Here is a 14,509-nt window from a genome sequence, read left to right on the forward strand (position 1 = left end):
TCATAACCAAATGGTTATCTCAGTGCTGGAATCTGGGATCATTTTTTTTTAACTTTTGCCTTTACATGTGTCCACATTAAAAATAACCAAATAAATAATGGTCTTAAAAAGCGGTAATACGGGGGCACCTGGGTGGCTCAGCCAGTTGAGCATCTGACTTTGGCTCAGGTCACGATCTCACGGTTTGTGAGTTCAAGGCCCACCTGGGGCTCGCTGCTGTCAGTGCAGAGCCCGCCTCAGATTCTCTGTCCTCCTCTCTCTGCCCCTCCGCTTGCACTAACATTAAAAAAAAAAAAAGTGGTAACATGCAGTGTTTATTTAAGAGCTCTCAGATGTGGCTGATTAGGGATGTCAAGGTGGTGCAGCTTTCTGGGAAGACAACGTGGCAAGATACAGACCGTGTCTAGTCTGTAAAAGCTCGTACCTTCTGACTTGCTGATTTTGACTCCGGAACAAGTTTGAGGAGGATTTGTATTTAAGTCTTAAAAAATTTAAAACGGGAATATATATGAATTAAACCATGGTAAGGCATACACTGGCTATGATGATTATTTTTGGATTTTGTAGTCAGGTTAAAAAATGAAATATGAGAAGCAGGAAATAACATTGTATACAAACTGATTTTATAAGAGGGAAATCTATAAAGATGTAGAATCTGGCAGCTGTCTGATTAGAGAACTTACCCCAAATCTTACCATTCTCTTCATGATGGGTCGTATTTCCCCACGATGAGAATATACCATCTTTGTAATCTGAAAGCAGGAAGTGTGATTTATAAAACGTCAATTCAGAAGCGAAATCTTACCGGAAGAGGAAGTTTTCCTTCAATTACAAGCAAGGTATCTCCAGAACGTATCGTAAGTTCTTTCAGGGATGCGTCCTGGGGAAAGAAATTCCTTTAGGAGTTCTGACAGCAACAAACAGAGATTAGGTTCTTTTCTTTACACCAGATGCCTCTACTACCCATTCGAGAAAGAAAGAAACAGTAAGGCAGCTATGGGGGAAGACAGGAAATAAACTGACACTGTAAAACAGCATAGCATTACGTATTAAATTATCGGGTATGAACCGGAGGTATCAAAAGATGAGGGGAGGGGGCAGGTGGACAGAATGAGAAAGGATGAGAGCCTGAGCTACACAGGATGAAATTGTAGTTAAGCCTAAAGGATGGGTTTGATTTGGAAAAAGCTGGAGGAAACGAGAGAAGGAATTCTCCTGAGAAGAAAAGGGTTACGGTAGAGGTTACGTCAAGAATCCAAGAAGAGCTGAGAGATGGGCCGACTAGAGTGTCAGTTGGAGAGGGAACTGATCGGAGGGCGGGGGGGGTTGTCACAGGTGGAAGGGCTGTGAACTAGAAATAAAGGAGTTTTTAGGTGCTTTGAAAAAAGGCACTCAAGGGGCGCCTGGGTGGCTCAGTCGGTTAAGCGGCCGACTTCGGCTCAGGTCATGATCTCGCGGTCCGTGAGTTTGAGCCCCGCGTCGGGCTCTATGCTGACAGCTCAGCGTCTGGAGCCTGTTTCAGATTCTGTATCTCCCTCTCTCTGACCCTCCCCTGTTCATGCTCTGTCTCTCTCTGTCTCAAAAATGAATAAACCTTAGGGGCGCCTGGGTGGCGCAGTCGGTTAAGCGTCCGACTTCAGCCAGGTCACGATCTCGCGGTCCGGGAGTTTGAGCCCCGCGTCGGGCTCTGGGCTGACGGCTCAGAGCCTGGAGCCTGTTTCCGATTCTGTGTCTCCCTCTCTCTCTGCCCCTCCCCCGTTCATGCTCTGTCTCTCTCTGTCCCAAAAATAAATAAACGTTGAAAAAAAAAAAAATTAAAAAAAAAAAAAAATGAATAAACCTTAAAAGAAAAAAAGAAAAAAGGCACTCAAGTTTTCTGAGAAGGGTGTTTAAAGACCAGTCTGGCTGCCACAGAACGACATACTGAAGTGGGGAACATTTGGGGAAGCCGGTTGGTGTAATTTAGGTAAGAGGCCAAAAAAGAAGAAAAAAACTTGGCCCAGGCAGCCAGTGGTGGGAAGAATCAGGAAGGAGTGGAGGAATTGAGAGGTCTCCGAAGGCCAAGACCAAATACGAAGGAGGCAGGTAAGCAGGGGAGGCGCCACTGTGGGCTGAAGACACCAGGCTGGGAAACAGCAGGTCTGGGAGGAGGAGCCAGTCATGAGGACACTGAGATGGCTTTTAGACGAACTGACACCGATGTGGGAATTAACAGAGAAGAAAATGCAGAGGCCACACGACCGGATACGCTCTCTGACATCCGAACCGTGTGTCCCCAAGATTCTCTGAGGTCCACTTCTTACTCTGGGCAGTCAGATTCCTGGCCAAGACTCAGAGGGGCCTCTCTGTGCGGACTCGCTCGGCCCTGCACAGCGAAGAGTATTCCAGTGGGAGGGCCCCAGTCCACCTGCTTGAGTCAACCTTCTGATGATGTTCAATGCCACCACCTGTTACTGAACAGAGAGCACGCAGAGGCAGACTGCGGGAAGAGTGGCTGGTCACAAATGCCTACGCTTCCTCACAGAGCTTCATCTCGGGGCTCCTTAGAGCCAGGGTTTGATGCTACCCGAATCAGCAAGAAGACGGTTGACCAGATTCCAACTAGCCTGTGATAACACTGTTTCTAAGGCTACCGGAAGAGTCTGGATGGATCCTGAGATGCAGTTTTGATCAAAGCCTAAGTGACCGGCTGGGAAGATGAATTCTGCCATCGTTAACGTTCAGAGAAACGGAGATTAAGATATTCAGGTTTCCAAATTCAGAGTGTAGCTTCGCATTCTTTCACCGGCTCACGTGTTTTCTGTTCTCTGAAGTTCTCTGTCTCTCAATGGGGAACTATTATTTCTAGGGACAAACTCTCTGAAGTCAAAAGAGGACTAACACAGCTGTTAGAAACATTCCCACGAGGCTGAGATTTTCCCTCTGTGTCAAAAGCCCACAGTAAAGAAGTAAAAGTAGACCCAGGTACAGATTTTTGTGTCCTAAAACAAAGATTAAAGTTTTCCCTCGAATGTATTCATGAGGGGGGTAGGTATCCTGCATGAAACACAAAATAAGCAATCATTTTAAAGAACAAAATGTGTATAAATAGTCTTACTTCTTCACATAAAGGCTCTCCCGCTTCATAGCACCAATCCATTTTCCGTAAGTGCCATGTGTCTCCTGTGAAGGAATCAAAATCAGTATGAAAAAACATGATGAGTATATTTTAAGAGTTTGTCAATGATGTCCCTTTTGGATAAATGAATATCAAATGAGATTTGGTCTACTAACTACTAACCAACTTTTAAAGTAAATGATCTCTTCCAGCCATGAAAAAAATTAAGTTGTTCCTCCAATCTGGTTAATTTGCTCTCCATCCCACTAAGATCTGCATACTTGTGAACAGAAATAACGCTTGCTGTGATTACACAATATTTACATTATACCTGTATTACTTACATGTCCACACCCATCACACACAAGTACACATATATGTACATGTATACCCAAGTACAGAATCTCTTCTAAAATCATTATGAAGTTGTTTTATTTCATGGTCTTGGTTGAAAGTATATGCTCGTGTCTCTTAGCAACTGATAACATGCACAAACTATTCCCATCCAGTTATCAGTTAATCTAACAAAAAAAGTGTTTTTGAAATAGCATTTTAATGAAGTTGTTGTAAATGAACACTTAAAAAGGTAAAATATTCTTTAATTAGATCACTGGCTCTCGACATGCTTCCTATATTGAGATGAAATGGGAAATTCTTTAAGGAGGAGAGGGAAGCTGCATAGAGCAAGAGCTGGAAATCCTGGTTATGAAACAACAAACAAACGCACCAGCCATGTCTTGTGGAGAGTGAGCCGCGCCACCCGCCCAGAGAAGCTGCAGCCGAAGGACCAAACCTGGATCTCCTAGTCCACCTGCACAGGCCACAGGCTTGAGTCCTTACAATGCTGTTCTTTGCAGACCCTCTCCTGCCACTAGTTCTAGTTTTAAGAATTACAGCAATATTTAACTTGATCTAAGTGTGTTTTAAAAACAACAAGCAAACACCACCAGGGAGCTGAAAGTGAACACCATTACTTCCAAGCATAACCCGGAAGGAAGAACTCGGGTTCGGTGGGCAGAGAGGCCCAGCTACTTGCCATGTGACTCTGAGTAAACCCTGCAGCCAGTCTCAGCCTCTGTCACCGGTGAGACGGGAACGGGCACTGTTCCTGCACAGGAGTGTAAGCTCCGAGGACAGGGCCCCTTGTGCAGGCCCGTCAGCTTCCCTCCCGGCTACCGGAACCACAGGTTACCCTGCGGTGAAGTCTGAGGACCACAAATGCTCTAAGAGCTGCGTGATGCCCCTGTGAGCTGGCTCGCGTGATTCCACCCAGGTACCTACTTCAAAGATTTATTTTCTTCATTTGTATTACATTCCCTAGTCTCTAGCACAAAAATCCTGGCATGAAGCACAATGCGCTGAAATTCTGAATCCATGACGTTAAAAAGAAAAAGAAAAAAAAAAAAAACCCATCAGTGAACAGCCTGGGTAATTCTGGAGGGCATAAATCCTAACTTCGTCTCTGTGCCAGTGTCTGCTAACCCACAGCCAGACTTCTTCGAGCTTGCAAATGTGAACCAGGAGACTTCACTATGTACACACAGAGGTGTAAAGTGTAACAGACCTGGCCCAAAAATGTCTGAAAAGCTTTCATTAGGCTTGCAGGTAATTTATTCTAAGGATATAGATAAGACTGCATCATCGTGGTCTGTAACTTACCTGGTAGGCCAGACTTCTCCAGCATGAGCTTTAAACACTGTTTAAAAAAAAAAAAAAACACACACACACACACACAGACACACATAGAAAAACCATGTTCATTAGTTTTGTTTTTGAGTTACAGTACTGTGAGAGATACCCCTTTTGGACCCTGGGCCTATTTTATTACATTTAATAATTCCCGAAGAGATCAGGATGTACATAGCCACGGAGAGGATTTAAGCAAGCTCTGCTTCCTAAGAGCTGGAGCAAACCCAGGAGGGAAAAACAAGTTCCTGGTGTTTGCATCTGAGACTTAGATGCACCCAGGTCTATAGGGTGATCTTCTGCTTGTGAGGACCAACACCACGGTTTTGACTGGATAGGATTAGACTGATTTCACAGATACACACCGAACTGAATCTTACAAAGAGAGATTAGTCTTTATGTAGCACTCCAGAAATACCACTGGTCATCTATAAACTCACAGAGAAAGATCTGTGCAGGTGGTGACCCCACAGCACAACGCAATAAGCGAGATGTGATTAATACAAGTTTAAATAATAATAAAAAATAGAAACTCCCAACTTCCTGACGGAAAAAACATTCTCAAATTAACTGAGAACAAAAGAGTAGACAAAACGTGATTTTTTTTTTTTTAATTTTTTTTTTCAACGTTTATTTATTTTTGGGACAGAGAGAGACAGAGCATGAACAGGGGAGGGGCAGAGAGAGAGGGAGACGCAGAATTGGAAGCAGGCTCCAGGCTCTGAGCCATCGGCCCAGAGCCTGATGCGGGGCTCGAACTCACGGACCGTGAGATCGTGACCTGGCTGAAGTCGGACGCTTAACCGACTGCGCCACCCAGGCGCCCCCACAAAACGTGATTTATACTACACCAGAGTGGAAGGAAGAATAAGGAATAAAAAAAAGAGCAAAGGATCAAAATATCCATTAACGGGAACATTTAAATAAGCTATAAGAGGTCTTAAAACAGCTAAAAGGATACAGGAGATTTATATGCACTGGTCTTAAAAGATCTTTAAAATATCTGAAGTGAAAATTCTAGTATAATACATGCAGCGTGATCCCATTTATGATGTAAAAGAAACCATGCGAAGAAGCCCAGCCCCTCGTCTGTACATACATACACACACACACACACACCTCCCCATGTTGGTCCGTGCATGTCCAAAGTCTGGAAGGACACACATTCACGGGTGTGGTCAGATCACACCTTCCCAAGACAATGGTGACTTCTGAGGGACCAGCACATGCTGGTGACCAAGGAGGATCTTTAGCACTGCCCAACCCGCCCCCAGGGAATCCCCGAGTAGTTGTAGGACTAAAAATAACAAAGACTGTTTAGAAAAGGAGGACAAAGAGAACACATCACATTAACACACAGGGAATGGGGCGAAGCTGCAAAGCAAACTGCGGTCTTCACAACGGGCATTATTTAAGAAACACAAACAGGGACGCCTGGGGGCTCAGAGTCTTGATTTCAGCTCAGGTCACGATCCCACGACCCTGCACCCTGAGCGTGCAGCTTGCCTGCTAGTCTCTCTCCCTCTCTCTCTGCCTCTCCCCAACTCACGTGTGCTGTGTGCACACTCAAAAAACAAAAAAACAAACAAACAAAAAAAACCAAACCAAACCAAAACAAAAAACCACCAAACAAACAAAAACACAAACAGCTAGACATCCACCTTAGCTGTGTTCTAAGGAGGGGAATGGCCGATGTAAAGGCCGTGTTGGGGAACAGCATGGAGGCCAATGTGGCTGAGCAGAGTGAACACTCAGGGCCTCTGGCCGTGGCTCTGAGACAGGGAAGCACAGAAGGGCTTTGAGTACAGTAAAGGGATCACTCAACTCCTCCGTAGGAACAGACCCTGGGAACTGCAAGGCTGGAAAGACAAAGATCCATCAGGAAGCGGTTGGAATAATCCAGATGAGAGCTGACCAAGGTGTGGCAGTGGAAGGAATGAGAGAGATGTAGCCCGATCCTAGATAAATTTTGATGGTAGAACCAAAAAGACTTCCTGAAGACCCGGATGTGAAATAAAGAAAAGAATCAAGGACGACTCCAAGGTGTTTTGGCGCAAGCAAGTAGAAAAATGGAGTCGCTACCATCAACCGACAGAAGCTGGAAGGGTGAGTGAGGCCCGGAGACAGGTGAGAGGACAGGTGTACAGAGCAGGGGTGTGGTGATCTGGGATGACGGTCAGACAAGCAGGCAGCAGCCTGGAGCTCTGGGGCGAGGTCCAGTCTAGGAACTGAGCGCTGGGGTGCTGACGAGGGGGAAAAAAGAGCATAAAGCAAACTGTGAAGGGGTAGGCCTGTGAGGCGAAGGAAATCCTGACGAGTTGTGGTCTCTTGAGGCCAGTGACAAAAGTGTTTCAAGGAACAGAATCACTGGGGCGCCTGGGGGGCTCAGTCAGTTAAGCGTCCGACTCTTGATTTCGGCTCAGGTCACGGTCTCAAGGTTTGTGAAATCGAGCCCCACACCGGGCTCTATGCTGAGCATGGAGCCTGCCTGGGAATCTCTCTCTGTCCTTCCCCTGCTCGTGCTCTCAGAATAAACAAACGTTAAAGAAAAAACAGGAACAGAGAGGCATCAATCGTGTCAAACGCCATGGAGAGCAGGAAGATGACAAGTGAGAACTGCTCCCCGGGCACAGCAACACAGAGGGAAGGAGTCTGCCTGCAGCGGGTTCAAGAGAGCGGAAAGATACGCACATCACATCGCTACTTTGGAAAGTTCTGTGGTTTCTTTTCTTTGAAGTTAAAAAGAACCAAAAAGCTACACGGCAAATGAAAAACCAGGAAAATATTTACAGCAGGTAACAAAAGGTAACAAATAAAAAATGTTCTGCCACGGACAATTTCAAACACGTGCAGGGGTGGTAAACACGAACCGCCCACACCCAGCCCCCGATCTCCATGCCTGCCCTGGCCCGGCTGGTGTGTCCATATTCCCCTCAGGTTCTTTGAAGTGAGAATGTCAGCCATCGTATCATTTATTAATATTCTGTACTCATCTCTAAAAGATGAACATTCTTTAAAAAAAAAAAAACGTGAACCGAGAACAATTATGACATCTGAAAAACTTAGGAATTCCTTAATAACAAACACCCAGTTGGTGTTCACATTCCCCCGTTTTTTCCTTTTTTTAGTAAGAAGCTCTATGCCCAACGTGGGGCAAGAGCTCATGACCCTGAGATCAGGAGTCGCGTGCTCCACCGACAGCCAGCAGAGGCGTCCCTACATTCCCTGAGTTTCTCTTAAACCGGGACTAAGTTTTAGTGGTTTGCCCTTGCTCCCCCTAAGTCTCCCGAGTCCCTTTTAACCTCATCCTGCCACTGATGTCATGAAGAGGAGTTTTCCACCTTGGGACTGTGCAGATGGTAACCCTGTGGTGCGGGAACACATCCCTCTGTCCCCTTATTCCTTATACACTGCTCCTCAGACCTAAAAGCTCAAGTCCACTATTTTTTTCTGGTTGTTGTTGTTGTTGTTGTTTTCTGTTTTTTTCCAAAAGAGCATGGGTATCAATTTGGAACTTCTATAATGTCTAGGTTGTTAGCGGTCTTTCAGGATCATTGTTTAGATCCATTAATTCCCTAGGAGTTAAAAAAAAACTATGACAGTCTAAAATTCTTTCTTCATTTTATTAGCTGAGATAGGTCTATAAAAAAATCTTCTCATTACCTATTTGGTTACCCTGCAGTATCGTTTCCAAAAGAAAAAGGGGAAGAATGCTCGATCCCTTTCCTTATGGCTCACTCGTGTCCACTCTGTGTAACCAACAAGACGGTCTTTTTAGGATCATTCTCAACTCATGAATTTTATGTATGTGGTATGTGTACTCATCAGCTTTACGATTATTCCTACAAAAGCTCCAACGGTCTTATCTGTGACCAGCAGAAGCCTCTTCCAAGGTGGCCCTGGAACTTCTCTGCTGCTCCCAGCAGTCTTTGCTAGCTTACTGCTTCTGTGAGCACAAGACGTTCCAGGCTCACCAGACATGTTCCTGACCTAGATACAGAATCAATGGCTACTTCAAGAAGCCCTAATTCTTTCTAGTAGGAAATGGTATTTAGTAATCGCAATCTGGGCGCTGGGGCTCACTCCTGCCTGGCCAGTCACTGTGTCTAAGCTGTTCTAGGGGACTGAGCTAGAAAAAAAAATTTAAAAAACACCAAGATCATTCTGTCTCTTCTGATCCAGATTCAGGAGTGCGGGCTCTATGCAACTACACCAATGTTATGCGTGTTTCCATTTTCCAACACCGAAAGTCCTAGTTCTTAGTGACACTAATACAATTCTTCGTTTGCTTTACCCTATACACACACACGTTCATGAGTGTGTGGTCATTATGTATGAATATAACCTAAAAACACCAGTAGGAAATATGCCAAAATGTTAACATTAGTGAGATAAAGGATAATGAGGTTTTAATTTTTTCTTTTAATCCATTTCTACATAGCCCAGAGTTTTTATTTTTATTTTTTTAAATTTACATCCAAGTTAGTTAGCATATAGTGCAACAATGAGTTCAGAAGTCGATTTCTTAATGCCCTTTACCCATTTAGACCATCCCCCCTCCCACACCCCCTCCAGTAACCCTCTGTTGGTTCTCCATATTTAAGAGTCTCTTATGTTTTGTCCTCCTCCCTGTTTTTATATTATTTTTGCTTCCCTTCCCTTATGTTCACCTGTTTCGTATCTTAAAGTCCTCCCAGATTTCTGTAATAAACAAGTATTATTGGTAATCAAAAAAGAAAAAAAATAATCATCTTATTTTAAAACTTTGGGTTGGCTCACCAATTTCCGAGTTCCCCAAATTACTCTTTTAATGAATGCACAGAATTCTTTAAAATGTATTATGTGAATCCTAACCTTAGGACCTCAAAACCCAAACACGGGTTCCCACAGCTCCCTAGACCAAACGCCCACAGACCTTCCCCCACGCCCAAAATAGTAACATTACTTACGTCTCTCGCAGACACTGTTTCTTCTACGATGATCTCCATCTCTGTACCAGGCTGAACATCACTCCCCACAGTGAAAAACAGGAACAGCTAAGACCAATGAATGCGATTTAATCTCAAGTTTAAAATTTTATACATGTATTATTTTCTTCCAGAAAAGACAAGCCAACGGCCCATGGAATTTTAATAAAAAACTCATATTGTATACAAATGAAGATGCAATTTAAACAATAATCTCAACCACCTAGAAATGTAAGATGCTCACACCATTGTTTTTACTCCTGTAGGTACTATTATGTCAATGTTCGTCTGTCACAGGTGTTATTTATTTCACTATGATCTTCACTTCTTTCCCAGTCACTCCTCAAAAGGATTTGCTACACACTGTAAGCATTAGCTGGGTTTTTTCTCTGTCATGTGGTTGTGATCTTATTTTCTGTCCAGGGAATCTGATCTGTCAGTTCATTTCCTTTCAGACTCAATCTTACTTGTCATATTCCCCCGCCACAAGCTTGTCATGCACTCCGACGTGCTAAAGTTCAGGGGAGGAACGAATTAAAGAGGAGGGAGCTGGGACACCAATGAAGTGGCTCCGGGAACCACGGGGATCCTGACAGGAGTCTAGCTTCCCTGGACACAGAGTCTTAACGGTAAGGACACTGACTTCTGGATGGTAATAAGAGTTTATTAAAAAAGGTAGGGCTTCTCGCAAACGTCGACCTAGTATCTTACACAGAAAATGAATACTGATTAAAAAGAGAACTGCTATGAGACTATTAGACTCCTGCAGAGAGTAATCCGGGGCAAGATCAATACGCTGTTTTCATTCAATCTAAGAAGCCGTGGCGATTACTCATCACTTTCTGTACCTCTAACAAAGAAACAGTGTCAGCAGCAGTCAGATGCTACAGATTGTAAGATGGATCCTAATCTCATGGATGTCAAAATGTGGGGGGGAAAAGGGTGCATTTTAGATTCAAATAGGTGGCCACTCGACTTTAGAGGCCCCCCTTAACACAAAACTTTCACGGAAAAAGAACTTGATGAATATACTCTGACAGGATATTCTTGATTTAAACATGAAGAACATATGGATGTATGCCTAACATAAAAGGTACCATTTAAGAAAGAAACTTCTTTTTTTTTATTTTTTTTTAAAAAAATTTTTTTTTTCAACGTTTATTATTTATTTTTGGGACAGAGAGAGACAGAGCATGAACGGGGGAGGGGCAGAGAGAGAGGGAGACACAGAATCGGAAACAGGCTCCAGGCTCTGAGCCATCAGCCCAGAGCCTGACGCGGGGCTCGAACTCACGGACCGCGAGATCGTGACCTGGCTGAAGTCGGACGCTTAACCGACTGCGCCACCCAGGCGCCCCAAGAAAGAAACTTCTATGAAAAACAATTACTGCTGCAGTAGTTAAGGTAAGAATTCTGAAATTAAGAACTTCTGGGAATGCCTGGGTGGCTCAGTCAGTTAAGTGTCCGACTTCGGCTCACGTCATGATCTCGTGGTTCTTGGGTTCGAGCCCCGCGTCGGACTCTGTGCTGACAGTTTAGAGAGACTGGAGCCTGCTTCAGATTCTGTATCTGCCTCTCTGCCCCTCCCTTGCACACTCTCGCTCGCTCGCTCCCTCTATCAAAAACAAATAAACTTTAAAAAAAGAAAAAGAACTTCTGACTCTGGGAAGGCTGATTCTGTACCTGGGAGGGAGTTGGTGCTTTCCCAGGACATAGTCCCAATGAACTGCCCATCTTCAGTTCCGCTTCCTTCACGGTGTAGCTGTCTGGCACTACAAAGAATGTGGATTAACATGATGAGTGTTATGAATTCCTACCTCTCTGGGCAAAGTAACATACTGAAATCAGTATTTCTTTGCAAATCAACAGTGTCAAGAAAGAAAAAAAAATGAGGTGCACTCCATGCAAAAAGATTACCTATACGATAGTTATGTTTGATTTTCAATTTCCACACTCTAGAGTTATCTGTACAACAATGCTAAGAAATAAGAGGCAGCTATCTATGAGCCACTGTTTACACGGATTCAAAGCGAGATATTCCCCACTGATTCATGAGTGATGGACCAGCCTCTTCCACATTTAAAGCTGCTGTAGTGACCGCCATTGATTATTTAAGTCGAATGACAAGGTGCATTACAGAGGCGAGAGCAAAAACTGTTTCACAACTGCTCTCGCGATAAAATGAGCAACACAAATAAAACACTTTGACAATAAATCTAGAAAGATAGGACTCGATCAAAACAACAGCCTAAAATGAGGATCGGCTTATCAGAAAGGCAGGCGTTTTCCTTTAGACGACAGAAGTGTCTGAATTTCTGCTTAAGATTTTCTGCAATACGTGCAGATGGCACTGGGACCATAAAATGTCCCCCAAATCAGTTTCCAAATGGTAAATTTAAGGATGTTAAGCACTGGAAGCCATTACCGGAAGTTAAGTGTTAAGAAGGACCGAGGGCACGAGCGTGCGTAGGTTCTGAAGGCTCCCGCGATTTACCTGGACAGAGAAGCTTCCCGTTTCTACCAATAGGTCTCAAACAGCTGTTCTCAGCTAAAAATAAAAAGAAGTTGGTTAGTGCACTAAACCAAACTAAGGAGAGATGCTCTACTGTGTTAATTAGCAGAAAGCTACAATGAGCTACAAGACAAAACCCCCCAAGTACAGGCAGCGTTCACTTCGCGGGAGCGAGCACCGAGGAGTGCCGGTCAAGCTGAAACTGCGCAAAGCCAGCCTAGTAGCCATGAGGGCCACTGCAGACGTCCTGTGACCTTTCAGCACTGTCGTTAAAAAAACATTTAAAGGGGTGCCTGGGTGGCTCAGTCGGTTAAGCGTCTGACTTGGGCTCAGGTCACGATCTCACTGTTCGTGAGTTCGAGCCCCGCATCGGGCTCTGTGCTAACTGCTCACAACCTGGAGCCTGTTTCAGATTCTGTGTCTCCCTCTCTCTCTGACCCTCCCCTGTTCATGCTCTATCTCCCTATCTCAAAAATAAATAAAACGTTAAAAAAATTTAAAAGAAAAAACAAAAAACATTTAAATCTCTGTTGGTTATGAGTGTATAGTGAAATTAAAACAAATAGTAAAACTAATATTTAAAACACTAGAGACCCTGAGAATACTTTTTTTTTTTTTTTTTTTTTTTAAAACATAGCAAGACGAGTTTACACAGGGCTCTCTTCTTGTCGGAGAGCTTACAATCCGGAGGGGGCATCTGGTCTATCCCCTGGCAAACGTTCATAATCTAAGTTGGGTCTGCTTCCAAAATTTCCTACGTTGTGCTCCACCTCATGAAGTCCTCCAGGAGCTCCTTTTTTTTTTTTTTTTTTTTTTAAACTTTTTTATCTATTGATTTTGAGAGAGAGAGCCTGAGTGAGGGAGGGGCAGAGAAAGAGGAGACGGTGAGAATCCCATGGCACTGGCAGTGCAGAGCCCGATGCGGGACTTGAACTCACAAACCGTGGGATCATGATGTGAGCCAAAATCAAGAGTTGGCCGGTTAAACAACTGAGGTGCCCCTCCAGGAGCTCCTTTAACGTGAGGTTCTCTGCCAGCGCCACGTCCTCTGGAACGTCGCCATCCTTTCTGTCACAATCACTTTCCTCACATTCATTCATGTCCTCTGGCTGCACATCTGGTCTCTAGAGCTGCGCAGTGCCATCGTGCCCACGGTTAGCTACTGCTATCCCTCTGTGTACCTTCTTGGCTGCACCCTCATTTTGTGGAGCGATCGGTTAGCCATTACTGCAGAAAGTGCGCAGGTCGCCACAGGAGAAGGGGGGACAGATCGCACGCTGTGCTGCGGTGAGATGAATCCCTGATCGTGAGGCATGTCTGCTGTTTAAGCAGTGATCTGTGCAATGAAGGGCGAGTAGCAAAGTTTGTACTTTATGCAATTACTCAGTTAATGTCCAGTGTAGCTGGCATTTGAACCATGTTGCCGGGTGGCTGATGTTACGTAATGAGCCACGGTAACTGACATTCGTGCCCACTGCCTACGTGTAAAATACATTAAGTGACTTTTATGCTTATTAAACGGATTAGGCCCCTATTTTTGTGGGGGTGAGGATTCCTGCTTTGTGGGGAGGAGCCCACCAGGTTTTGAGTCCAGACAGAATTCTTAAATGGCCACATAGGAGTAGGGGGCTGGGAGGATAAGAACAGCATGGGCCTTCCCAGCTCACACTCTGCCAGACCACAGCAAATCTCTGAAATTCTGGAGTTCTCCATGTTACACGGTGGTAATATGAAGCTAGCAAACAATTCTAACACAAGTTTCTTGACAACTGAAACAGCTTATAGAGAGTTCTTCAACTTAAAAACATGCATTTTAAATACCACCTCCTTAAAATAGTCCCATTTGATTCCACGAGCCGCATCGCCTATGTGCCAGACCTGGTCTAGAAGCGGACGGTGCGGCGGGAAGCGGAACAGCTATGGAGCCTGTGCTCAGAGGCTCGGCTGCTGGGGAAAGGGGTGCAGGTAGGGCCCCAGCGCTACAAGGGAGGTACGGGGTATCAGGACAAAACAGACAGCAGTGCAGACCGCGTGTTCCGGGACGACAGGAAGTAACATTTCTGCTGGGGTAACTGAGTGAAGTGAGTGAAGAGGAGGGAAGGGGACAGAGCTGAGGGAGGAGACAGCCCTGAGAAGTTGGGTGAGGTGCGACACAGCTGGCGCACTGGAAACCCAGAAAGCCAGCACGGGGGGTGTGTTGTGAATAAGCAGAGGAGGGGACCAGAAAGAAGTCGGAGGCTGTGGTCA

At 44.8% G+C, this 14,509-nt stretch overlaps 1 protein-coding gene across 11 annotated transcripts in view; it reads right to left on the bottom strand.

The window, feature by feature from the left end:
* The window catches only part of USP40 (ubiquitin specific peptidase 40), a 90,611-nt gene that overhangs the window by 19,715 nt on the left and 56,387 nt on the right, over nt 1-14,509 (bottom strand). For all 11 annotated transcript variants that reach the window (XR_006713245.1, XM_045481768.1, XM_045481767.1 and 8 more), the window contains 6 exons: nt 12,245-12,298; nt 11,434-11,522; nt 9,733-9,819; nt 4,757-4,793; nt 3,098-3,162; nt 806-880 (listed from right to left, as the gene is read on the bottom strand). Coding sequence is in view for 10 of the 11 variants with exons in the window: in XM_045481768.1 (XP_045337724.1) it covers nt 806-880; nt 3,098-3,162; nt 4,757-4,793; nt 9,733-9,819; nt 11,434-11,522; nt 12,245-12,298 (407 nt within the window). In the remaining variant the exon portion in view is untranslated. The remainder of the gene's footprint in view (nt 1-805; nt 881-3,097; nt 3,163-4,756; nt 4,794-9,732; nt 9,820-11,433; nt 11,523-12,244; nt 12,299-14,509) is intronic.

Source organism: Leopardus geoffroyi, chromosome C1 (assembly GCF_018350155.1).
Source record: "Leopardus geoffroyi isolate Oge1 chromosome C1, O.geoffroyi_Oge1_pat1.0, whole genome shotgun sequence".
NCBI lineage: Eukaryota > Metazoa > Chordata > Mammalia > Carnivora > Felidae > Leopardus > Leopardus geoffroyi.